The following is a 23,680-nucleotide window of genomic DNA, read 5'->3' on the forward strand; positions in this document are numbered from 1 at the left end:
TACTCGATCGGGCTTATTAAACATTTTGAACAAATACTTCTTTAATACTTATTCTTCTTCTACTTATTTATTTATTTATTTATATATTTTTTTTTGTTTTGATTAGAAGGTTGGGTACTGGTTCATTAGATATTAATCTAAGATGTAAGGAAAGCCATGAAATATAACTTCGCTAAAATATCGGGAAATAATTTTCGAGATCAATGCCAAGTTCAGGTAAATGTATATATATATACATCGTGACACAAAGATTTAGAAAAAAAAATAATTAAACAAAAAACTTTTTAAAAGGTCAATAATTATATTGAACATATTTCACGTAACTTTATACAGCATATATACCCAGGTAGCACGAACCTTTTTCGAAACATTTTATTTAGAATTTATTGTTAGTTTGCTAAAACATTTTCAGCAGAACATTTTAAAAACGTTTTTAAAAAAAATGATTTTTTTTTTCAAAATGTTTTAATAACATTTTTGAAATAATTTACCGTTTAAGTTTGAAAAAGGTTTTCAGAACTGTTTATTGAAATGTTTTTTAAATGTTTTAATAACATGTCACTGTAATGTTTTTGAATCTTTTCTTAAAACATTATTTGGATATGTTATAAAATGTTTCTTATATGTTACGAAAAAATATTTTCTGATAATGATTTCATTACATTTTTTTGAAACAGTTTAAAAAGTTTCCAGATATGGTTTTAATAAGGTTTTCTGAAATGTTCAATAAATAGTCTTATGAATTAAGAAAAACATTTTAACATATTATTTTTAAAAGGTTTTAAAACAAATTTAGAAAATGCTTCTACGATGTTTTAAATTACATATGGGAGAATCATTTTGAAAATATTCTTGCAAAATATACCTTGCTTAAGCTGAAAATGTTATGGAAACAGTTTACTAAGGTAGAGACACTGATAAATGTGACCCCTAGAGAGGACATCGCATCAATGATTTTGTGTGTATTTTCCGTGTTTTCATTATTAAAATATGTATATGTTAATGAACATGATGAAGGTAACGATAAATCAATGAAAAAATCGATATTATTAGCAAAGCATAGAATTTTTTTATGCGATTTTTGCATTAAAATATTAATAATTAAGATTGTCTGTACTAATACATACATATCCTCAATATCCACTAAAATGATTTATAATTACAGTTTCAAAGCTGTAAAAATAGGTATGAACAACTTTCGAGTGAACATTTGAAAACAGTAAAACAAATATTTTGAAAAATGATATAATAACATTTTATCAAAACGTTTTACAAGTGTTTCTGAAATTTGTTTTGAGAATGCTTTAAAAAAAGTTATTGAAAAACATTATAATAACATTATAGTGAATGGTTATTGAAAACGTTAATAAAACATTTCTGCAACCGTACATTTTTACGTTTTAAAAACATTTCTAAAAATGTTTTCAGTCTTTTTTTAAGGAAACGTTTTTAAAACATTTTTATTACGTTTTTGTGTTAGCTGGGTAGGCAATAACAGTTTGTCGAACTAAAACAATACATGGCTGAGAAATAGAATCAGTGAATCAGTATATAACGCGAGACCTAGCCGACTGCTTTAATCGATCCTTGTCGAATTCGTTTGTCGTTTTTATGTTACTTAAGTCATTATTACTGTCGTTATACTGCAATTCGTAAATATATTATCACATTTAACTTCAAAAGGACTTGTTTATTATTTCTTACGCCACTGGTGGTCCCCGATATTGACATGTAGGAATAAAGTGTTATACAGACAAAGATGTATATAATCAATTAACATAATATCAATACATTTTGATTGCTTAAATAAAACGAATATAACTGAAAATTTAAGTTTGTATACATGTTAACTAGTGGAAGTCAAACGTTTTTTCACTTCCACATTTTAAAATTAAAACAAACATATGTCCTTTATTAACTAGGGAGTGTTTATCAGGAGAAGAGTCACTTGTGATAATAATAAGTTTTGTTTACCAAATGTTAAAAATGTATATAATTGCCCATTTAACGATGAACGAAAAGATTCAATTGAAATCTATGACTGAACAAATACAGACGACAAAAGAGGCTCCATACCAAAAAACCCAATACGGTCAGGCTCAACATGTTTATTTTTACTACTATCTGTATTCAATTGCAATATTTGAATAAAAGTATATTGATATTTGTACAATGAATGGTGATTTCTCTTTTTTACTCAAATGGTTCTTAACTTGTCAATGACCATCCCGATTGCTTAGTTCATTTACATGCCACTATGTATGCTGACGATATATCAAAGCATGCTGCTCATAAATGTGTAATTGTAATTGAGAGAAAATTAAAAGAAGATCTTGTAAACTCTATTCAATGGATGAAATGTAACAAACTTACAATTAATCTAATTAATCTTAGGAAGACTCAGTGCATGCTTATTGGCACTAATCAGAAACTAAAAACTAATCTAATTTTAGAAAAATATGTATTATTGTTGTACTGTATGGTCCACAATTTGTAAACAAAAAAGAGCTGCAGGAATCATTTTGATTTGCCTAATGTTTTGACAACATCGTATATAGTATTTGACAAATTGAGATGGATGCCAATGCCTAATTATGTTATACATAGAAAAGCTTAACTAGTGTTTAAGTCTTTGAATCAATTTACACATGAGTACTTATTTCTTTTTTTAAATTTGTTCATCAAATAAATACTAGAAATACTAGACAGAGTAGAAGTAACATGTTAGTTGTGCCAAGAGCCCGAACGGAATATTTATTAATATTAATAAAAAGTGGTTTATTATGGAACAATATGCAAAAAATAACAACAAATGAGTTTCAAAAAAGCATATCTAGAAAATTATTTAAGAAATATTGGATGGACATATCAAATGAAAGACAAAAGATTAGAAAATGACAACATATTTTCATCATTCTTCAAAATTATTTTTTTTATTAGACAAAAGACAAAAAGACAGAAATTTTCACTTTTGAAAAGATTTACAAATATGGATCTATTATACTTATAAAAGCTATTGCTATTATCAACAAAAATCAATCCAGTGAAAGATAAATCTACTGAAATATGGCTACATATAAAAATGGTTTTGTAAATTTATTACTAAATAAATACACCCATGTACTATACTGTTAATATGTTATTTGATGAAACCTTTGACTTTACATCAAAAAAGTAAAAGACAAAAACACTTTGACACTGTATTTTTTTCTATAAAAATAGTTCTTATTTTGATTGTATGATGTAATGAAAGCCATGAAATAAAGTTTTAAAATACGTAATTGACAATTAAAAGTTGAAATCTCTGATGAAATAACAAACCAATCTAAAAATTGATTATTGACTTTTGTAAAGTTTGACATTATAATGATTTTTTTCTATTTTTGCGGACAGATGCACTTTTGTAACTTCAACATAACTTCACCATTATCAATTTTTAACAGGGTTATGTTGCTACAAGATTGGTCATTATAACAGAAGTTGAATGGTCGTCATCATGAACTCGTGGGTCGTTACGGGGTATCGATCTGCACTATGAAAACTTATTTGTTCAACGTGTCATAGTTTTCCTTTCCTCTTCCTTCTACTATTAATTTGACTTTTTATGAGCAACTCGGTGGGTGTTTCTAGAAAAGCAGAGGACGCTTACACTCTACCGGTGCACCTGGACCATGCTCCCAGTTTTCAGTGGAGTCCGTGTTGCTCATTTACTTTTGTTACTTTGTATGTATTATTTTGGTTATTTTATGCTCTTTGTTGCGTATGTCTGTTTTCCATGTCAGGTCTTTGTCTTTGGATTACATTCTTTTGATTTCCGTTAGAAGCTTGGTTCCCTTGATTACCCTTTAACTTCTATATAACCAAATTCTTTGCTAATTGTTCTTTCCTATCGTACGCGTTAATGAAATATAGATTATATATTTATGCTTATTTTATCTGACTTTTAAAAAGTAAAATTAATATAAGTGAGCCAAGACTGGCAAATGGATGATTGATGATGTTCTGAAACGTGTCCAAAGTAATTTTATATATAGTCAACTTATATTTAAACATGACAAAATATTTACAAGACAAAATGTACATAATATGTCGTATGTACAAAAATTTATGTATTTAAACAATTGCTTTATTTTACTGAATGCCTTGAAAGGTAACAAGAATTTGTTACAACTCGGAAAGGAGTGTTCTGTTCTGTAAATTGCAGTTTTAATGTCTATCAATAAGAAAATCGCACAGATATGTTTAAAAGAGTATATACATAATCCATTTGAAATGCCAAACGCAAATAAGCATTCAATCTTTGTACTTAGGGAAAATATTACAACAATGATAACAGAACATTGTTCAAATAACATGTTTTCATTTAAAATTTACAATATTTTGCTGGCCTAAGAATACTATTTCATGGATCGTCATGTTTACCAGGGTCTAAATCACCACACAAAAATCAGTATCATCGCACAAAATTTGCAATCCCGTTCATTCGTTTTATTTTTGGATTACCTATTACAGAAAGGAGTAATAGCATCATGGCATAAATTATTTATTATTCGGATTCGTTTACTGAGAACATGCACAAAATGATGTACTTAATTTGTACTAATTGTAATGCACAATCAATCTGCGATTATGTCTGTTGAAATTTCTGTACATCCGCCACAAGTTGTTATTTAGAGTCTTGCTACAAGCTTCTCTGTAAATTATATATATCATTTGATTAAATATCATTACTATTAAATATTCATTCACTATCCAGTTGTAATATATATATTATATGATTGAATATCATTACTATCAAATAATAAATATATATTACAGAGAGACTTGTAGCAACTCTACCTTATTTATAATTTAAGTAAAAACATCAAATCAAATTTTAAGTCTACGCAGTTGCATATCTGAATACAGTTTTCTTTAAGGGCAACTTACTAATACAATAATTGGTTTCATAAAATGGTATTTTTTTTTAATTTTCAAGTGCCATAAGACTAGCTTCAGCAAAACAATAAATTCAAATCTGTATTAGATATACAATACTAAGATGACCTTAACTTCGTTTTTATTACATTTTTTCTCTGTTTTACCCATCAAAAACGTCTATTATAGAAATTTAAGATCATTATAACATTTCCTCTTTATAAGATATAAGCAATTTGGTTACCTATTGTCACTAAAAGAATTTGAAAGAGTCGATGATTTTGCGTCTAATTTTGTTCAAAAGCAAAGTACAAAAAGTATTGATTGGGAGAGAGTCATAAAATACACAGTTATTTAATACTACAGAGGATAACTATTATACAGATAGTAAGCAAGTCCATTAACTAAACAACATTCAATTTGTTTTAATTTGATTGATACAACACAGTATAATTTTGATAGTTCCAGTAAACCCATTTTCCTATTAAGGAAATCTAAAATTCGCTGTAAACATGTCGGACACACTTTACTGACTAAATAATACAAAACAGATTATAGTTTTTGTTCATTTCCTTGACACAAAAACCTACATTTAGCAACTTGTTTACAAACTTGTAGGTTTCCATCGATAAGGGGCTCAAACATTTGTACTGTGTGCTTGTCGTGGATAAATGATTACGATTGTTGCCTCGGATAAAACAGAATGAGATGATATATACAGCTTTCTGCAGGTAAGCAAACATCATATCAAACACCTACTCATTTTCCGTTTTCAATAATTTTCTTTTAAAGTATCCCTGGAAACATAGTCTAGTGAGAGAGCAATAAAACAATGGAATATGCTCCTTTAAAATCCATTAAAATCATACCAACTTGTAAATGTTCACTTATGAGGGATATACATGCGTATTCACACACTTAGGACTGTGTTACATTTAAATATCCGGTCCCTGATGACAATTCTAACCAGTACGTGTATTCAACATGTACCGCAAACTACTAATGAGAAGACATTTATATAAATATCAACTAAAAAAAAGATTGGTCTTATCTTGATATCAAACTTTGTATTATTAATAAACTACAAATAATCATAATGGATATAGTCCAAAACAACTCTTGTTTGCAAAACAAAGTTTTTGGTTGTTTAAAAAGAGCCATGAAAATACACCTGGATTAGATAAAGTATTGTTACTTTGTGTCTAAAAATATATGCATACCATTTTAGGAGAAGACCGATATATATATTTTTCGCCTTTTGAAAAGTTTAATATCAGGACCGAGTGTACAAAGTGTATGATATTTTAGAATTTCAAAAACATGTCTAAATAGGATATTATACTCAGAAAGATATTATGAAACTTGAATTCCTAAATCAAAATGTTTATCTAACCAAGAACGAGGTAATAGAGACCACAACCGCAACTTAAATATTATGCTTTGCTCCGGTCTTACATTTATACAAATTATCTTTAAAATTCAACAAAACGTAAGAAACAGAACAAAGAAGTGGATTTAAAGTTCCCGACGAGGTGAAACACTGTAATCCTGGCATGTCTGGATTTAAGAAAAAATAGTATGACATCATAAAAACACCATTGATAATGACAATACATATCGAAGAATGAAGAGTTTTAAAGTTCACATCAGATTTATAAAGATTTGATTTGTCTGTGGTAGTGGAAGAGGTCTGTGTGCGAGAAGAGTTCAACTGATTAATTAACGTTTAAAATGCTTATAAGTTATAATACTTAATAACTTAATAAGTTATAAAAAATATATTGTGAAGTGGCTCAAATTGAACGAAGGGCACCTTGTCTCTGTGGTAGGGATTGATAGATACTTTTTCTTCTTGATACATTTGTCCTTGAGGCCGAAAATTTGGGTACATATTTTTAAATATTTTTACGTTTTATTCATATTTGATTTGAATCTAGTTCCTTTTTACCTTTTCAACGTGGCTATTGTTCACTAATTCATTATTCTCATTTAAAAAAACAATGGATACTAAAACTTCTTTTTGTTTATTCGGTTTTGTGGAAATGCCTTAAAATGTGGAAAGAAAACTTAGATCAATGGCCTTATCGGGAAACCGACCGGTCCATATCGGGAAACCGACCAGTCTATGTACTTGTACCACATGATCCTCTTCATCATGAACTATTTGTAAGGCCTACTTCTCAAGCTATTTTATTGGAGTTTATTTTCGTTTTTTTTATCAGGTTAACATATCTGAACAAAAATGTTAAGACATGTTATATCGGCTTCTTTTCAATATCATAACTGAATTAATGAAATATATGTGATGATGACATTAACGGCCCAAACCACCCAGATGTAAACCGGTATGATCGGTGTAGAAATTCTGATATCCCGTCGTTCATAAAAGCGGCAGTCATCTTAGGCCATAGGCCTAGACTTCTAGATTTTTTTTCATTGGAATTTTTTTAGATGTTTTTTGTTCTTTCAACTTGATATTGGGGCTTAAGCCATCTAGTTGTAATATCAATTGTAAGTTTCCGAAGATCAATCATTTCACCAAATTCATTCGAACCTTTGCAAATGTTGTGGACTATCAATTACAGATGATGCTTGATTATAATGCATACTACAGTTATGGCTCCTCTTCACTTTAATAATTAAGAATGAGGGTGTAATTTGATACTTAGATCATCTTTTTTTCTGGTGTGATGATAATCTATCTTTTTTTTGAATAATTGATAATATGTTTTAACTCACAAATTTCATTTCAATTTTGTTTAAATCTATTTTTGATTTTATCCACTAGTTTGAAGTTATATATATATATACATAAAGACAAACAATCAAATGCTTGCACACCAGTTATGAAATATACTAATTTACTATTTATTGACAAGAACAATATAATAATAGTCTTGAATATCTGGTTTTAATGCTGTTGGTGATACGTTAACACTATCTGAAACACGAATACAGCATATTTGTAATATTTAATAAGAGTTTTGTACTAAACCTCAAATTGTGAGTAATTCAGGATATCAGATTAATGAGCAAATCATCAAACAGACTCATCAAAAAATTTCATTTTATTATTGGTCGAAAAAAAATAATCCATTTCCTACACAGACAAGTAACTATCAGGAAGTGGTTATTTTGCATATGTGTCTCGTTATTTAAATGTGCATAATAACTTTGTCTCATTGCAGGTTTTTCGGATCAACGATTTCGACATATTTTTGTTAAAAATGGTTGTGCGTACATGCTGCAGATGCATATATTACACGCCAACTGTTTTATTGCGATAGTGACATGTTATGAGTAGAGAGGTCGTCTCGGCATGTGAAAACAAGCCACTCCTACGCATATTTGAATAAAATCTATGAATGAATCACGTCACCAGAAGTACATAGATAGGGCATATTAATATTTTTCTGAATGGAAGACTACGTAATCTGCATACTACGACATCTTAACCTGGAAATGCACCAATCAGGAGTCTTAAATTTGAATGCTACTGTTTACAACCGTGTCTGCGTGTTACGTTATACAGCGCGGGAACATTCGGAAATGGTATGTTATGTACCAAAAACACTTTAAATCGTCTTTCAAAGATATTAGCGCTTTAGTAGTTTAAATGACTTCGGAGGGTGAGTACAAAGTATAAGCTTTATTGTGCATTTTCTTCCATGGCCATGATGAATATTACAATTGTTCCATAATGAAATGTTACAATATTTATACCTGTATATTAAATCAATAGACAAAATAAATGCTCATATATGATCCATCGTATTCAATTGTAAAAAAGGAAAAAATATAAATACAATTGAAAGAAATATTTTTCAGATAGTTCGTAAAAGTTGAACTTATAATAAACATGCATGGATTCCGTGTTTTTTTCTTTTTTTCTTTTTTTTTTTGTATTCTTATTGCATTCTCCATTTAATTGTTGATATAAACTTGATGTCCTGTTTACAACATTACGTAGTTTCAGTTCCATCTTCTCCGCCAATACAAATGTTAATCATACACTAAACCAGTACTACTGTAAATTATTTGTTTTGCTTATTGCGTGCATGGATTAAAAAAAATGATAACGCTTTTTTAACGCATTTGATTCATTAAATATTGCTGACATTTTTTTTTTGCTTAAATAATTATTAATTAATTTATTTATTTATCATTTTGACGTTTGCATTCACATACTTTTTATTCCTGTATGTATCTCTTGGAAGCCACAGTCATTCCTTACATGACCCAAAAGTAGGAGGTGTAATTCATATACATGTTATAATCATTATATTTTTCAATATAATTTTACACTTATACACATTTATGTGAAACTATGAAATAGATAAACAAAACGTTTATATGCATATATAATGAAAATGTCAGTTTGTAAGGAGCTATGATTGGGGCATTCAAAGAAAAATATTCGTGTACACATCACATTATGTCGTGTGCACAAAAACATTATCTTTTTGTGTGCATTTGTTTTCCTTTTTAGGCGTGTTATTAACAGGGTTCATTAACCTACTGCCTGCTATACATCATAAGTTATATAAAAGCTTAAATAAACAAAATGTATTTATTCATAGATGTGGTAAAGATCAGGTGGATCAATGTTTAAAAATTATAGTTTTTTGTCACTTTTCTAATATGCATTATTTAAGTAAATCTCAGTCATACTTTGAATAAAAAATTAATTCAACACCAAATAAATGAAACTGGTGAAAGCATAGCCACTGAAAAAAAAATAACATTGACATATCACTTACATGCTGTCTGGTGAGATATTTTGTATGCTGGGGTTTTATAAATTAATGAAAAAACACAAATTTATGCGAGAGAGTAATCAAGAGAACCAAGGTTATAGCGGGAGTGCTTACTATTTTTGTCTGAAAATAAACCTGCGCATGCCTGGCTCATAGTTGCAAGTTGGATAGTGAACATTTATATGATTTTTTTATTACATGTATACTAATTTAACAGTGAATGATATATATAAAACAGCTGTTGGTCCCAATATTCATATTTGAATTAATTTGACCGACTGTTAATATTGGAAGAGGCTACATTATTCCTACGGATTCATGTCAGTAGATATCATAAGGAAGAAATCATGTATTTTCACTATTTTGTTTTTGACGTGGTAACTTTTATCTTAAAAGTGATAAAAATGACTTTTTACTGTCGTGTTTTTTTTTAATTTCACTCACCAAATATATGAAAACGCGAGTCATTTTTTCCATATTTATTTGTATGGAGATTTTCTAGATCATTTTCAACATTGTAAATATATAAATTCAAGTACATGTTATTGTTTATGAATAGAAATTATGACATCAGTTCTATTTCAGTTTTGTAACTCAAATACTAATGTAAATTAGTTTTCATAAACATATTGGTAATGTGACAAGTTTATGAAATTGTAATGCATGCAATTTTATACTAGTAGTGAATATATTGTGTATTATCAATTGAATATCAGAAATTTTAACGCAAATTTTCTTCATTTTGTGAAGAAAAAACGTTGCACAATCATGTAGCCCTGAATAAAATATCAGTAGCAAATGCAGAAAAGGTACAAACAATAGAGAAAATAAATATATTTTAGATTGAAGACACCTTCATATTTTTGTGGATTAAGGTTTAGCTACCTGAATTTTTTGTTGTTGTTCCACAACACAATGAATTGCAAAAAAAAAAAACGATGAAGTTACGATTAATATGTGACAGTTGAAATACTAGTATCAAACTGACGCAATATCATGTGCAATATCCTTTGTTTCTCAATCCCGACACAATAGTTAATTATCAATTCCAAATAGAACCCATTTCCGATGATAATTTACACGTCGAACTTTTGAGAGCAATCTAATAACTGATGTCACGTCCGTATGATCGCATGTAGATCGATATCAAAATTCAGTCATGACAGAGGATGTTAAGGGTCGTGATTACAATTTTTGTTTTAAACAATTTTAAAAAAGTATGCAACTATCTAAAAAATATTTAAAGACGCCTGTCAAAATGAATACTATTTATAAAGGATATGGAGAATTGTGCCATTGTTTCAATAAACCATTTTTCTGAAAATGCAAAAAGCAACACAACTAACATTTAGTTCATGATTTTGATTCTTTTTCTTATTTTTTTCCTACTAATCAGGGATTCAAAAACTAATTTGTGTTTATAACATTAGATATGGTATGTTGTTCATTACATATGTCTGAACGAACACATTAAAATATACAGAGATAAGTCTAACAAAGAATACTTCGACTGTGTCTGGTTTAATGTGTTTGTGTTTAACTAATTCGCTGACTAAATCCTCGTAATCTAACTGCACAAATCAAAGGACATTATATTCAAAGTAAAAGAAAACATGACTGCTCCTCTGTATAGAAGAGGAACAATCCCTCATGATCGGTACCTAATACTGCATTGCATATTAGTTTTAAATACCGTACATGCATGTCTGAAATAAAGTTATTGTATTATTTCTGACTGAATCCCGCTCGAATTTGATGGATGGAACGGGTCATTCTTTAGTTGAAGCATCTGTAGAAGCATCCACCCAAGTCAGGGTTTTGAGTTCATTTGGGAGGATGCTGTAGAAGGGTTGTCTGCTTTATCGAGTTTGCGGTTAGTGGCTTTTCTACTATAACTGGGCTGGGATGGGTCATTTTTCTCTCTAATTGACTGAAATGTACTTAAATGCAACACTTTAAGTGGGGATTTTCGTTAAGTGATAAAATAGTAAACTTCAGACCTGTTATAAAAAAATAGTGTTTTTGTGTTGTTAAAATCTTGAATCGGTTTATCTATATTTCAATTGTTTCAAGTACCGTCGTGATGATGTATGATTTACTTTAATGGCCTATCAAAAGGCCTTTCAATTATTAATTAAAAATAACAGAAAATTTAATCACACTTTACTTAAATATTAGTGAGTACAATAATAAAAAGAACTACATAAATGTGTCTTTCTATTGGTATATGCTATGACCGAATACCCCCAGGCTCATTAAAGTTTGTAAAAAATGTTTTAGCCGTCCACACAGCTGTTTTACTTTTACCGTGGTGGAAAACATTGAACGAGTTTTGCATTGTTTAGACAGGTATTGACACAAAATTCAAACTGATACAGCTTTTTTTTTATTGTGATTAAATGGTTAAGAACATTTTAACCATAATGAAAGTGGTCACGCAAGGCACTTTATCATTAGAAATAAGCATTTTAAACAAATTTTAAGAAAATGCTTATTTCTGACCTCTTTTTCACTTTTTGGCCTTAAAATTCTTGAGATATAAGGGCAAAAATTCTTTAAATATATCCAAACTTTTTGATGGCATGGAACTTATTAGTGCTGTTTCGCAAAGATTCAAACACTTTTAATGAAATGACTGACCGTAAATTAAGCCCCTTCTGGTCCTTATCACATCCAAAATCAATTTAAGCCCGACTTTGGTGGTATTGATCTTTGTGATAAGGGTTATAACTCAAATCAATATCAATCAAAACCATTCTTTATGGTATGAAACCTTATGGAACTGCAGAATAATAGAATAACTAAACTCATACATACAACGTAACAAAAGCAAATGAGCAACTCGGACTCCACTAAAAACTGGGAGCATGGACCAGGTGCACCGGTAGGGTAAGCGTCCTCTGCTTTTCTAGAAACGCCCGCCGAGTTGCTCATAAAAAAGTCAAGTCCGGGGTAGATGAAAGAGGAAAGGAGAACTACGACACGTTGAACAAATCAGTTTTCATGGCGCAGATGATACACCATAACGATCCACGAGTTCATGATGACGGCCATAAAACTTTTGTAGTGATGACTTCAATCTTGTAGCAAAATAACTCTGCTGCAGAAACCTATTTGTTAGAATTCTAGCTTGATACAAAAAGTCTGCGTAGTCTCGGCAAGCTCTGGCATAACGTATGAGTTGTGATATGAACACTCCATACGCAGGTGCTGAAGGGATGTTGCCACAGATGAAAGGAAAGTTGACAATTTTGAATGAAAAGTCATCACGTTTGTCGTAAAGTTTGGTCAACAGTTTTCCTTTACCATCGATTTCAAAGTGTAGGTTAAGATATGAGGCCGACTTCACAGTGTCTGTAGTACCCAAAAATTAGGACTGCTTAGAAATAATACGTCATCTATATAGCGGAAACTCAGATTAAAGGATCTAGCTAAACGATATTCTTTCTCTCGGATCAAATCACTATAAAGTCAGCCTCATAAGAATGAAGGAATAGGTCAGCAAGTAGAGGAGCACAATTAGTTCCCATTGGAATGCCGACCGTTTGTTGAAAAACGCGTCCACCACACTGGACAAATATATTGTCGATAAAAAATTCCAGCATTTTGTAAACATCTTCTGTATATTTGGAGGATGATTTGGGATTATTTCTCACAAAGTATGAGGAATTTCTACAAAAGTGTAAAAAATGGTCTTAAAATGGAGCAACTTTTTAAACATCCGTTATGTTCGTCAAGTAGGGTGTCATTGTCGTCAATATATTTAGAAGGTAAGGTTCTTGGTAATTCATCAGATACCTGGGATCTGTGTTAAGAGTTTTTAAGTAAAGCTGGGTCAGAGGATGCCCTCTCTTCAGACTGATTGTATCAAAGACCCACCGAAACATACGGTAAAGCTTATAAAATGACGGGGTTCTTTCAATGCTAGAAACCACTAATTCTACTTCCCATAAACTTCCATGCTAATTTCACAACATTCAATGGCTTCTCTGAACTTTACCTTAACATTAACCTGTAGAGGACTATATATCAGCATGATTCTACATATGTCAGCTCACAATCCATCCTCAGAATGACATGTAGGGTTAGCAGATTTGCAGTGTAGCACTGGTCACCGGAATTGAAGGGTCTATAAATAGCATGGGAAATCCCAGTGTTTTCTTAGGATAGGTGTATATTTAGAAATCATTACAGAGTTAGGTTTTACAGCACAAGAAGAAAATTGCACTTATATTATGTACAGAAGTGTTTTCTTGCAGACACAGTTTCAATTTTTCGAAATAAAGTGAGAACTTTTTTTCACACCGCTATGAGGAACAGGAGGTAATTTCTGTAGGACTGCTCATTGTTTGAATTGGTGGTGTGTAACCAACACAATACGATTTTTACCACAGGCTATTAGTTTTGCACGTAAACAATGTCTTGAATTTCGTCTTTGTAATGTAACCGGACAATGTATTGGCTTTTTTTAACGTATGATCCTGTGGTACTCAGTAAAAACATCTTTGGTATTGCCATTATATAAATCATCAAAGTCTTGTTCATTCCAGAATGAATGCCACCATTGTAAGGCCGCACTCGTTTAGAGTCGAGCTTTTAATACAGACCAAATTTTCATTTGGGTTTTCGATCACAATTTTTTAATATCCAATACTTTTGTTCGTCTGAATTAGTGTTCAATATTCTGAGTTATCCTTTGACCTAGTGTGTTCACATCGTAGTGCGAATTGGCTATTTCTGTTTCCATTGCACTGGGGTAGTTTTCTCTCATTGCTCATTTCATCCCAAATGGCTGTAAGTTAGTCATTCCAACAAGTTTTAAAATCAAAATTTAGATTGAGTTTCTTAGAGTTTTTTTTTTCGTCCACTTTCTTTGATATTCTGACACAAATTGTCATATATAGTGTTCACCGTTGTTTTCGTCAGTTTCTCTTCTTTGCTGTGCCTGGCGATAATATCGCTAGACATAAAATCAAGTGGCACTATGTCAAATCTTTAGCATGGTTGATTTCAGAGTTGGTCATTATGTTGTAATGTGTATTTTTGGCGTTGATATATGAATCTTGCGGTGCTTTACTGCTGTTTTCTCTTTCCATAAAATTATGATGCTCCGTTATTTCAAGTACCACCCAATACTTAAAGGGGAAGTGGATCTTATTGGCCTAAAATGCAACTTATATTAATCATCAACTGTTGAAAGGGTTAATTGTAAATTAGGAGGCTTTCAATCTTAACGACTAAGAAAATATCAAGATTTTTTTTTTTTTTTTTTTTGCATAAAAAGGACGAATTGCTTGAAGTTTACCAAAGTTCAGGAATTCTGTTCATTTTGTACTTTTGGTCAATTTTCCAAGTCTGGCCAAGAAATGGTGTCCACACCAACGAAACAACTTAATATTTAGTGACTTCATTATTTTGTAGTTTTATCATATGTGAAAATATAGCTAAGAATCATGCAAATTGCACCCACCAAGGTATCTTCAAATTAATTCCCTAGACAAGAATTTTCATAAATTATAGCAAGTTGAAACATATGTTTAGGAACCACATGTCGTATCAACCCTCGACCTATATCACCCTGCGGGCCGGATATAGGAGTCTCGGGTTGATACCACATGTGATACAGATTTTGACATGTTATATTCGGTATATATCCATTGCCAGTTGTTTAGTCTAGTAGTTCCTGATAACCAGTTGTTTTGATTGAAAACATTCGGGTCATCACGGTAACGGAAGAGTAATCATATCAAGGGAACCAAGATTCTAGCGGAAGTCACCCGATTTTAGAGCATATCGCATTCGTGCCATTTCGGATGTAGAAAGTAAGCCAAAATTAGTTGGAGGGAGTATTTAATGATTAGCGACTTTGAAAATTTCAGTCTTTGATTTTCTACTGCAGTCTTACGTACAAATATGACCTTTATTCATTTGAAACTTGCAGTCGATCTGCCAATTTCATTAATTTCCTATTTTAGTAAGTGGACGAATTATTTCGCTATGAAAAACGAAAACGACATATGAGATCTTATTAGGCAAACACATGATTTCCAAATGATTTGATGACTATAGACCATTTCTATAAAAATTCTTAAGGTTACCAAAACTAGAAGTTCAGTTTATACGTTTAATGAAATTACCTGAAAATATGAATAAAAAATATAACTATACATATGGCCTAAATATGGATTTTAACTGGGTCACTTATATGTTGTTGTACCTTGGACGGTATATTTTAGGTATGTTTAATGTGTAATTTTTTTTTCACAGTGGTCAGATTTTAAAACTTTATGCTTTTATTTGCACAATAATTGAAATGTTTAGAAAATTCAGATTTTCTGTTGATTTTTTTTCTCTTAAAAATGATATTTCCACAAAATATTTGCATTAAGTATTGATTTTTTTTTTTTTTTTTTTTTTGGGGGGGTGGGGGGTGGGGGTGGGGGTCAAAATCACTAAATGTATTTGCTGCTACCGCATCACTGAGCTTATATACGAACATTTTACTCTGTATCTACTATGCAATCAATTAAAAAAAAATCCAGTTTTTATCGACTTTTACTTGAAAAATTTTGAAGTTTTACCCCAGAAAAGGCATTTATCCGTTTCGATTTCTAGGATTTACTTTTGCAAAGTATGCTTCATTAAACGGTGGCTGAAAATAAACTGTCATTCACGAGTTCATGATGACGACCATAAAACTTCTGTAGTGATGACTTCAATCTTGTGGCAACATAACCCTGTTCCAGAAGCCTATTTGTTAGAGTTCTAGCGCGATACAAAAAGTCTGCATAGTTTCGGCAAGCTCTGGCATAACGTATGAGTTGTGATATGAACATTCTATAAGCAGGTGCCGAAGGGATGTTGCCACAGATGAAAGGAAAGTTGACATTTCTGAATGAAAAATCATCACGTTTGTCGTAAAGTTTGGTCAATAATTTTGAAGTGAGTGTTTTTCATGATTTAACACACACAATTTTTCAACAATTATTTTTTCTAAAGGGGCGTATATTATAAATCATTCAGTAATTGTTGATGAATTTGTGCGAGACTCGTAAGAGTACTGAATGACGTTTAAAAAAACCTTAGTTATAGTTTGTACCAATAAAGTGTTTTATATATGCAGGGAGTTTATATACGCTCCCTGGTTTATGCATGTGCTTCAAATAACCGGTATATCTTAATATCATTTTACTAGGAAATTAAATGAAGACATGAATGAATAAAATCAGTATAATTATTAATTAGATATTTATATATATTAGACCCTTTCATTGATTGCAAAGAAAACACTTTGTAGCTTACAATACAATTATTATAATATAATATTTTTATTTTTTATATATTTTTGTTTAAAGACAGGCAGTAGTGATGTCACTCTTCAGCATAAGGAGGTAAGAAAGTTATCTTAAGTTTTGAAAATGGAGGATGGTTGATCAGTCGGTAATGACAAGGTTAGGTAATGTATTAAATCACGAATACCAAGAAAGTGTTTAAAAAACCAGGAAGATAATTTGTCACAACTTTTATTTACAGGAAGTTTCTAACCTCTTTGTGAAATGACATTTCAGCTATATGGTGTTGTGATCGATTTTTAGACGGACCGAATGACCCAATTTTTAAGAAAAAAGATGTCTGGTGTCTGGAAATAGAATTGGAGATTTTGAACTTGTAGTTTGCAATAATGTGCTGAAATATGGTTTACCCTGGGGAATTTCAATTGAAATGGTTAACTACTGACTTTCTTATCAGTATAATTACAGTGTTCTATCAAAACGTACCTCCCACGTGATTCTTTAACCTACTTCTACCAGTGATCAGCTGATGTCGGAATGTCATTTGTTTAACGCACATGCCCAGTAACAGTATTTTGCCCTATTTTCATATTTGTAAACAAATGTCAGTCTGTGATTTCATGTCAGTATTGAAACTTTAAGCATCAAGCTTCCTGTTAGTAAAACCACCCATGTCAACTTTAAAAGAAGGAATACATAAGGTGGACTCAGTGAGAGTGACATGCTTGACAATATGTTTTATGAACATCTTTATTGAGAAGTACTATTGAAGTCTTTTCTTGTGTCTGCATTATTTGATAGTCATACATAGATGTCAGTCTAACAGTGATGGTTTGTCCTAATGTACATGTAAGTAGAAAACATAGATAGGATGCATAATATTTTTCATATTTATGTGATCCATGAATTGAGATCAAAATGATTTAGATAACAGAAATGACCCAGTTGACCTAATTGGCAAAAACACAAATGACTGAATTTATTCACCTTGTCCCATATCTAGAGCATTTTAGGCCTTAGAAGAAGGTCCATGAAGCAGTTAGTTGTGACTTGTATGGATCAAGTATGGAATTTGATCCACTTAAAAAAAAACATGTATACCTGTTAACCCTCTCGTAAGGGGGAGACTCCTAAAAATCGGTGAAAAATTCAAGAAAGTAGGAATCGATGGAGGCTTTGTTTAATATTATATTTTCTGTGAAAATATCTGTGTCAGTAGGGGAGAATCTCCCACATGACTTGTTTCAAAGGTGTAAAAGATATGATTCATGTATCTGATAGTCTCACCATAAATATAAACATAAAATACACATAGATTACAATAAAAGGAAATATTTAAACCATTCATAAAAGAGTTATTTAGAGATGTTTAAAAACTTGAATAGAATAGAATTCTTAAAAAAATTTCCTTTCAAAAATTAAGAAAAAGCCTGAAACTGAAAACATTAGATCATAATCAAGAACTTAACATTCTAATAAAATTTTCTAGTTAAAAATGTAGATATTGAAAAGATTCTGATAAAAAATGCAAAAAAGTTAAATAAAAAAATAAAAATTATTTGAATCAATAATATCAGTGGTATAAAAATAGTTTTCATCTGTCTAGAATCAGTTTGCAGGTTTTGACAAAAGCTTGAATCAATATAACATCTTGGCACATTAGGACATTTTACAATTTTTCTAAATTTTACAGGCTATTTAAGAGTGGAAATGTCTCATTAATGGTATTCAAAAGTTCACATCTGCTGTAGTATTGTCATACAATGGACATTCAAGCAGGACATGTCAATACTGTTGCACACAAAGCAAGTCCTTTCATTCAGTTGTATATGTTTACAACGTCCTGCTTCAATATGTAGCTAAATCATCTAAATTGAGACACAGTAATAAGACAAAATTAATCAGGTGACAGTCATAGGAAGTACAGATTGCAGTTTTATAAAGGTTTCAACCTTAGTGTTACTCTCATTTTAATATAAATGATTTTTGGTTAGATGGCATTACATGAACAGGCAGAAATTTGAGTCTGTCTTAGTATAAATAAAAACATTTGTTTATTTTATTTTTAGCTTATTTGGACCAACCCAGTGAGCTTATATCACTACTTTGTGTCCATTGTCTGTTGTCCGTAAACTTTTCATATTATGCTCAACTTCATGAAAACCCCTTTACCTATTTTAACCAAACTTAGCAGAAATGGTGTATGCAAGAGCCTCTACAAAAGATCCGCTTTTGTTTCTGTTTGATTAAAAAAGATTGCTGCCATAGGCCTTTTAAGCATCTGATTGGCCAATTTTCGAAGATCAATTACTCTGAAATATTTTGAAGCTTGATTGGGTTAATGACCTCAATGACCTCTACTAAGGATTCACTTATAGTGTGACTCTCAACTAGGTGGCTGCAGCCACTCAAAGTTGCAATTGAAACACTATTTGGAACCACATTTTGGCCTATATCTTTGCTTTTACGAAGTTAATGGTGACCAAACATTGCAGAAATAATATTAAATTGGGTCCAATAATTCATGTGATAATATTTCCATTTAGCTTGATAAAAAAAGATGGCTACCAGAGGTTATTTAGGTTTTTTATAGGCCAATTTTCAAAGATCAACTCCTCAGAAACCACAAGTGCCAAAGTTTTGAAACGTAATAGGTAAATGACCTTAATTCCCTCTACAAACATTTTACTTTTGTGTGGCTCAGGTCACTAAGGATGGTTGGAATAATGTAGGTATACATAACACTAGGCCTTTTGTTTGAATGATCAAATTATGTGACCACATGATTTTCAAATTTTCCGGGTGTGTGATTCGTACTCTCTAGAGTTATTAGTTAAGGATAATGTATATAGTAATATTATATTGTTTATAATGAGAACTTGGCTGAGGAAGGATATCTGACAAATCAGCATATACATAAGAGAAAGAAAAGAACATTAAAACAGTTTTAGGAAAATCAACAAAAACAAAACAAAATATTAAATCATATTGTAGGCAGCTTTATCATTTGGGAAAAGGCAAACTGAGCTTGAGACTTAAGACAACCAGGATATTGTAATACAGAAAAAAAAATACCCTTTGGTCATTTGACATAAATTATTTTCTTACATTGAATTTTTTTTTTTTTACAAAATTTTGTAAGCTTCTGGGGATCTGGGCAACACCTAAACCCCTGTTATAATTGATTGTCTCTTCCATTATAGAGGACACTTAATCATACCAATCGGCTGCTTGTAGTGTACATAAATAATAATATCAAATTTTGTGTTTTACAGAAAATCTCAAAACATCAATGATGTGACGATGACGAGTGTCCAACCTTCTAAGTCTGATATATATGGAGATACAGTAATACAACAGTTTAGAAGTCTGCGAGAGAAAGATGAACTCTGTGATTTCCAAGTTTCAGCAGAGGGCAGAACCTTTAAGGTATGGAATGAGAAGTATACAAAATGGATACTGCAATAATAAAAATCTCATTGCCTGTCCTGATCTTTTTAATTTTCAAAATGTGTTTTGAAAAATAATCCTAACTCAAATTTCAGGAAATATTTTGTATTTTGTCCTGACCCAATTTATAATATTAATAACTTCCTGTCTGTTAATCCTAGTTTTTTGCTGCTATTTCTTTGAAAAATGGTTTGGAATCGATGAAAGCTGGTAAGCGTGTGGCATTAGAGACATGTATACTTTTATAGAGCTTTTTCAATACAATTGTGCTGGTAGAATCAAATCACCAAACACACATGGATGATGATAAAAACAGTGCTTGTTTTTCAGCGTACGTGACAGTTTAACTGGAGGAAAAATAAATAAATAATAAAATTCTTCACCCCACCCAAACTTTTCAGAAAAGTTTGAGTAAAATCTAGAAATTTTTTCTTTATTTTTTTTCCGTGTCTTAGCTACATTGCCTTGTAGACGGTAAGTAAATTACATGTATTACTAGTATTGGCAGGCAGATATGGTCTGGATGTCAAAGGAGAAGGGGAGTTAAAAGCTCTTATTGGACTAAAATACAACTGAAAATTAATCATCTTGTGTTAAGTGTTAATTATTAATTTTGGAACTTGAATCCATAACAAATGAAGAAACATAACGGCTTCTGAAAAATCTTGCATTAAAAGGATAAAAGAAATTCTTGAAAATTATTGAATTTATTACTCTGTAATTTTTGTATTTTTTTGTCATTTTCCCGTCATATTTCTGGCAAGGGAATAGTGTCCACACCCAAGAAACAATTTCATTTTTATCAAATGCTTTCATAGATAATGACATAAGTGGCCAATCCTTGTTAAAACAATGATGAAAGGAAGTTCCAGTAATTGATTACAATTCTAATAAAACTAGATTATTTCTTCATATTTTTGAAAAGACATAGTTTATGTATTGCACGAAATGTTGACTGATATAGAGTAAAATTCTGTTGTGATGATGCTCAAATTGGGTAGAATTTATTTATGACAGAAATAAGACATCACTTTTTTACCACTGCTGTAGACTAATGAGATTTGAAGGCACATCATAATAGAATTTGTAAAAATATGATGTTGTTTGTTGGATGGGGACCTTATTTTATGGATGTAATTAATCTCAGCAGATTTTGTTAAATGACTTAATTTTGGTACCATTATGAAGTCATTACAGTGAACTAATGCCATAAAAATTTATATATCATATATTTGTTTCACATATTTACTATGTTTTGATTAATTCTTGTGTTATTACATTTACAACAGATATTTTTTGGTCATATTCATGGCCTAATGCACCTACACCTTTGATATATTTGGTGCTGCTTAAAAACTTCATGTTTGCAATCTGAACAAATTGTGTGGTCTGAAAATCATGAGAATTCTTATTGGCATTGGTCACATGACAAAATTTTGACATTTCGACACTCTACAAACTTGGCCCATAATTTATTACAAGACTAAAAATCCTTTGCTGGCATTAAAGGTAGCACTTTTCTCATATATTTATAGTAATAGAAGTAGTAGTATAACATTATCACAACTTCAGGCTTCCAGCTAATTAATTTTTTTCCCTTCTTCACAGGTTCACAAAGCATTGCTGGCAGCAACAAGTGATTATTTTCGAGTTATGTTTTCTGGTACTATGGCTGAGAGTAAACAGGATGTTATAGATCTAAAAGGTGTCACTGCTGATGGTCTTCACCACATTATAGAGTTTATTTACAGTGGAGAAATTGCACTTACATTTGTAAACCTGCATGAAGTTGTTCACACAGCTAGTCACCTGCAGGTCATGTCAGCTCTTGATCTGTGTAGTTCCTACATAAAATCTTTGTTGACATTTGAGAATGCACAGGATTTCCTTTCTATTGCTAATACATATTCATTGGATCAAGTGTTAGAGTATTGGCACGGTATGATCTTGTCAAACTTTTTTGACTTTTCTAAGACTAAAATTTTTGTAGACTTAGATGCTAATGATCTTATAGATTACATTAAGGATGATAAACTAAAGACTTGTTCAGAGAGCAAGCTTTTTCATACCTTAGATCTTTGGTTCCGTGCTAATCCTAGCAGTTTAACGTCAGGAATTGCATTACGGGTTCTCAATCATATCAGGTTTGGGTTAATGTCAGACCTGGAACTTAGTTCTGTTAAAGATAGTGAGATTATAAAGAAATGTGCTGGATCAATTCAAAATGTATTGAAAGGATTCAAGTTTCATTCTGATTGCAGTAAAGGACATCCTATTATAGATGAAACTTGCAGAATTCGTCACTCACGTCCAGCACTTGTATTAGCACATTACGGGTCTTCTCATCAGCCTTTCCAGATCACGTCTTATGATCCTGTTTCAGAACTTTTTTATAGATTATTTTCTGATATAAATGGAAGTAGGGATTGTCGTATCAATGTGATAGATAACTTTGCATACATTTGTCGTGTTGTTGACTTTGGTGGAGGAACTCTTATGAGTTCAACGTTTAGGTTTGATCCCAGGCATCTGGTTGGACAGGAATTGCGTCCAATGAGAAAGTTACGGCTAGACTTTGCGCTCATTGCTGATGGTGAATATCTCTATGTCTTTGGTGGGAGCAATGAACAGTTTGCAATATTGGACTCGGTTGAATGTTACAATGTAAAAACAAATACCTGGACAGATTTACCTCCCTTACCACATGCTCTTCATTCTCTTGCTGCAGAGGTGTTAGGTGACAAAATCTACCTCTCTGGAGGAGTTTCTAGTCATGATCGTCAAGCAACAAACACTTTCATTTCATATAACCCATCACAAAGGAAATATGAAACCATGAGAGGCATGTTTTATGCTCGCCGGCTTCATGAAATGGTAGCATTCAAGAGTAAAATGTATGTTTTTGGAGGAATTCCTCGACAAGGTGTTCCCTTGCATGGCCAAATTCCGATCGAGTATTACAATTTTGAGACAAATCAATGGAACATGCTTTCATCCACTCTTAGTGGTAGATCTGTAGGTCATTACATTGTATTTGAGAATGAGATCTTGTCTTTAGGACATGAGCACCAGAATTCAAAAGAAAATGAAATTTGGATATATGATCCAGACTGTGATACATGGACTAATTATGCCACAGCCCCTCAGCGAGCAAACCTCACTTCAGCAATATGCTGTCTGATGCAAGTCAATTTTGATGATGAAAAAGTTGTTACATGTTAAAAAAAGTTATTTGAGTCTTTTAATAAAAATCTCATTAATTTA

General features: G+C 31.3%; 1 protein-coding gene across 6 annotated transcripts; it reads left to right on the forward strand.

Moving 5' to 3' along the window:
• Positions 1-5,489: 5,489 nt before the first annotated feature.
• LOC148624565 (kelch-like protein 26) lies at positions 5,490-23,680 on the forward strand. 6 transcript variants are annotated; one of them, XM_088567247.1, is made up of 6 exons: positions 5,490-5,648; positions 8,106-8,546; positions 17,030-17,065; positions 18,660-18,910; positions 20,242-20,395; positions 22,025-23,680. In XM_088567247.1, the coding sequence occupies exons 5-6, from the start codon at positions 20,270-20,272 to the stop codon at positions 23,636-23,638; spliced, it is 1,740 nt and encodes a 579-aa protein (XP_088423373.1). In that variant the 5' UTR covers positions 5,490-5,648; positions 8,106-8,546; positions 17,030-17,065; positions 18,660-18,910; positions 20,242-20,269; the 3' UTR covers positions 23,639-23,680. The 6 variants fall into 6 exon arrangements, with proteins under 6 accessions (XP_088423373.1, XP_088423371.1, XP_088423370.1 ...); XM_088567245.1 differs by having other exon boundaries at positions 18,660-18,771; XM_088567244.1 differs by lacking the exon at positions 18,660-18,910 and having other exon boundaries at positions 8,106-8,469.

Source organism: Perna viridis, chromosome 2 (genome assembly GCF_037379345.1).
Source record: "Perna viridis isolate PV_CMFRI_1.1 ecotype Kerala chromosome 2, ASM3737934v1, whole genome shotgun sequence".
NCBI lineage: Eukaryota > Metazoa > Mollusca > Bivalvia > Mytilida > Mytilidae > Perna > Perna viridis.

Bases quoted from the DNA above. Each gene is read 5' to 3' on its own strand.
- LOC148624565 (XM_088567243.1), top strand. From the start codon at position 17,100: ATGGTTGATCAGTCGGTAATGACAAG. The intron at 17,126-20,241 runs GTTAGGTAATGT...TGTGTTTTACAG, and splicing joins GATCAGTCGGTAATGACAAG to AAAATCTCAAAACATCAATG. The intron at 20,396-22,024 runs GTATGGAATGAG...CCTTCTTCACAG, and splicing joins CAGAGGGCAGAACCTTTAAG to GTTCACAAAGCATTGCTGGC.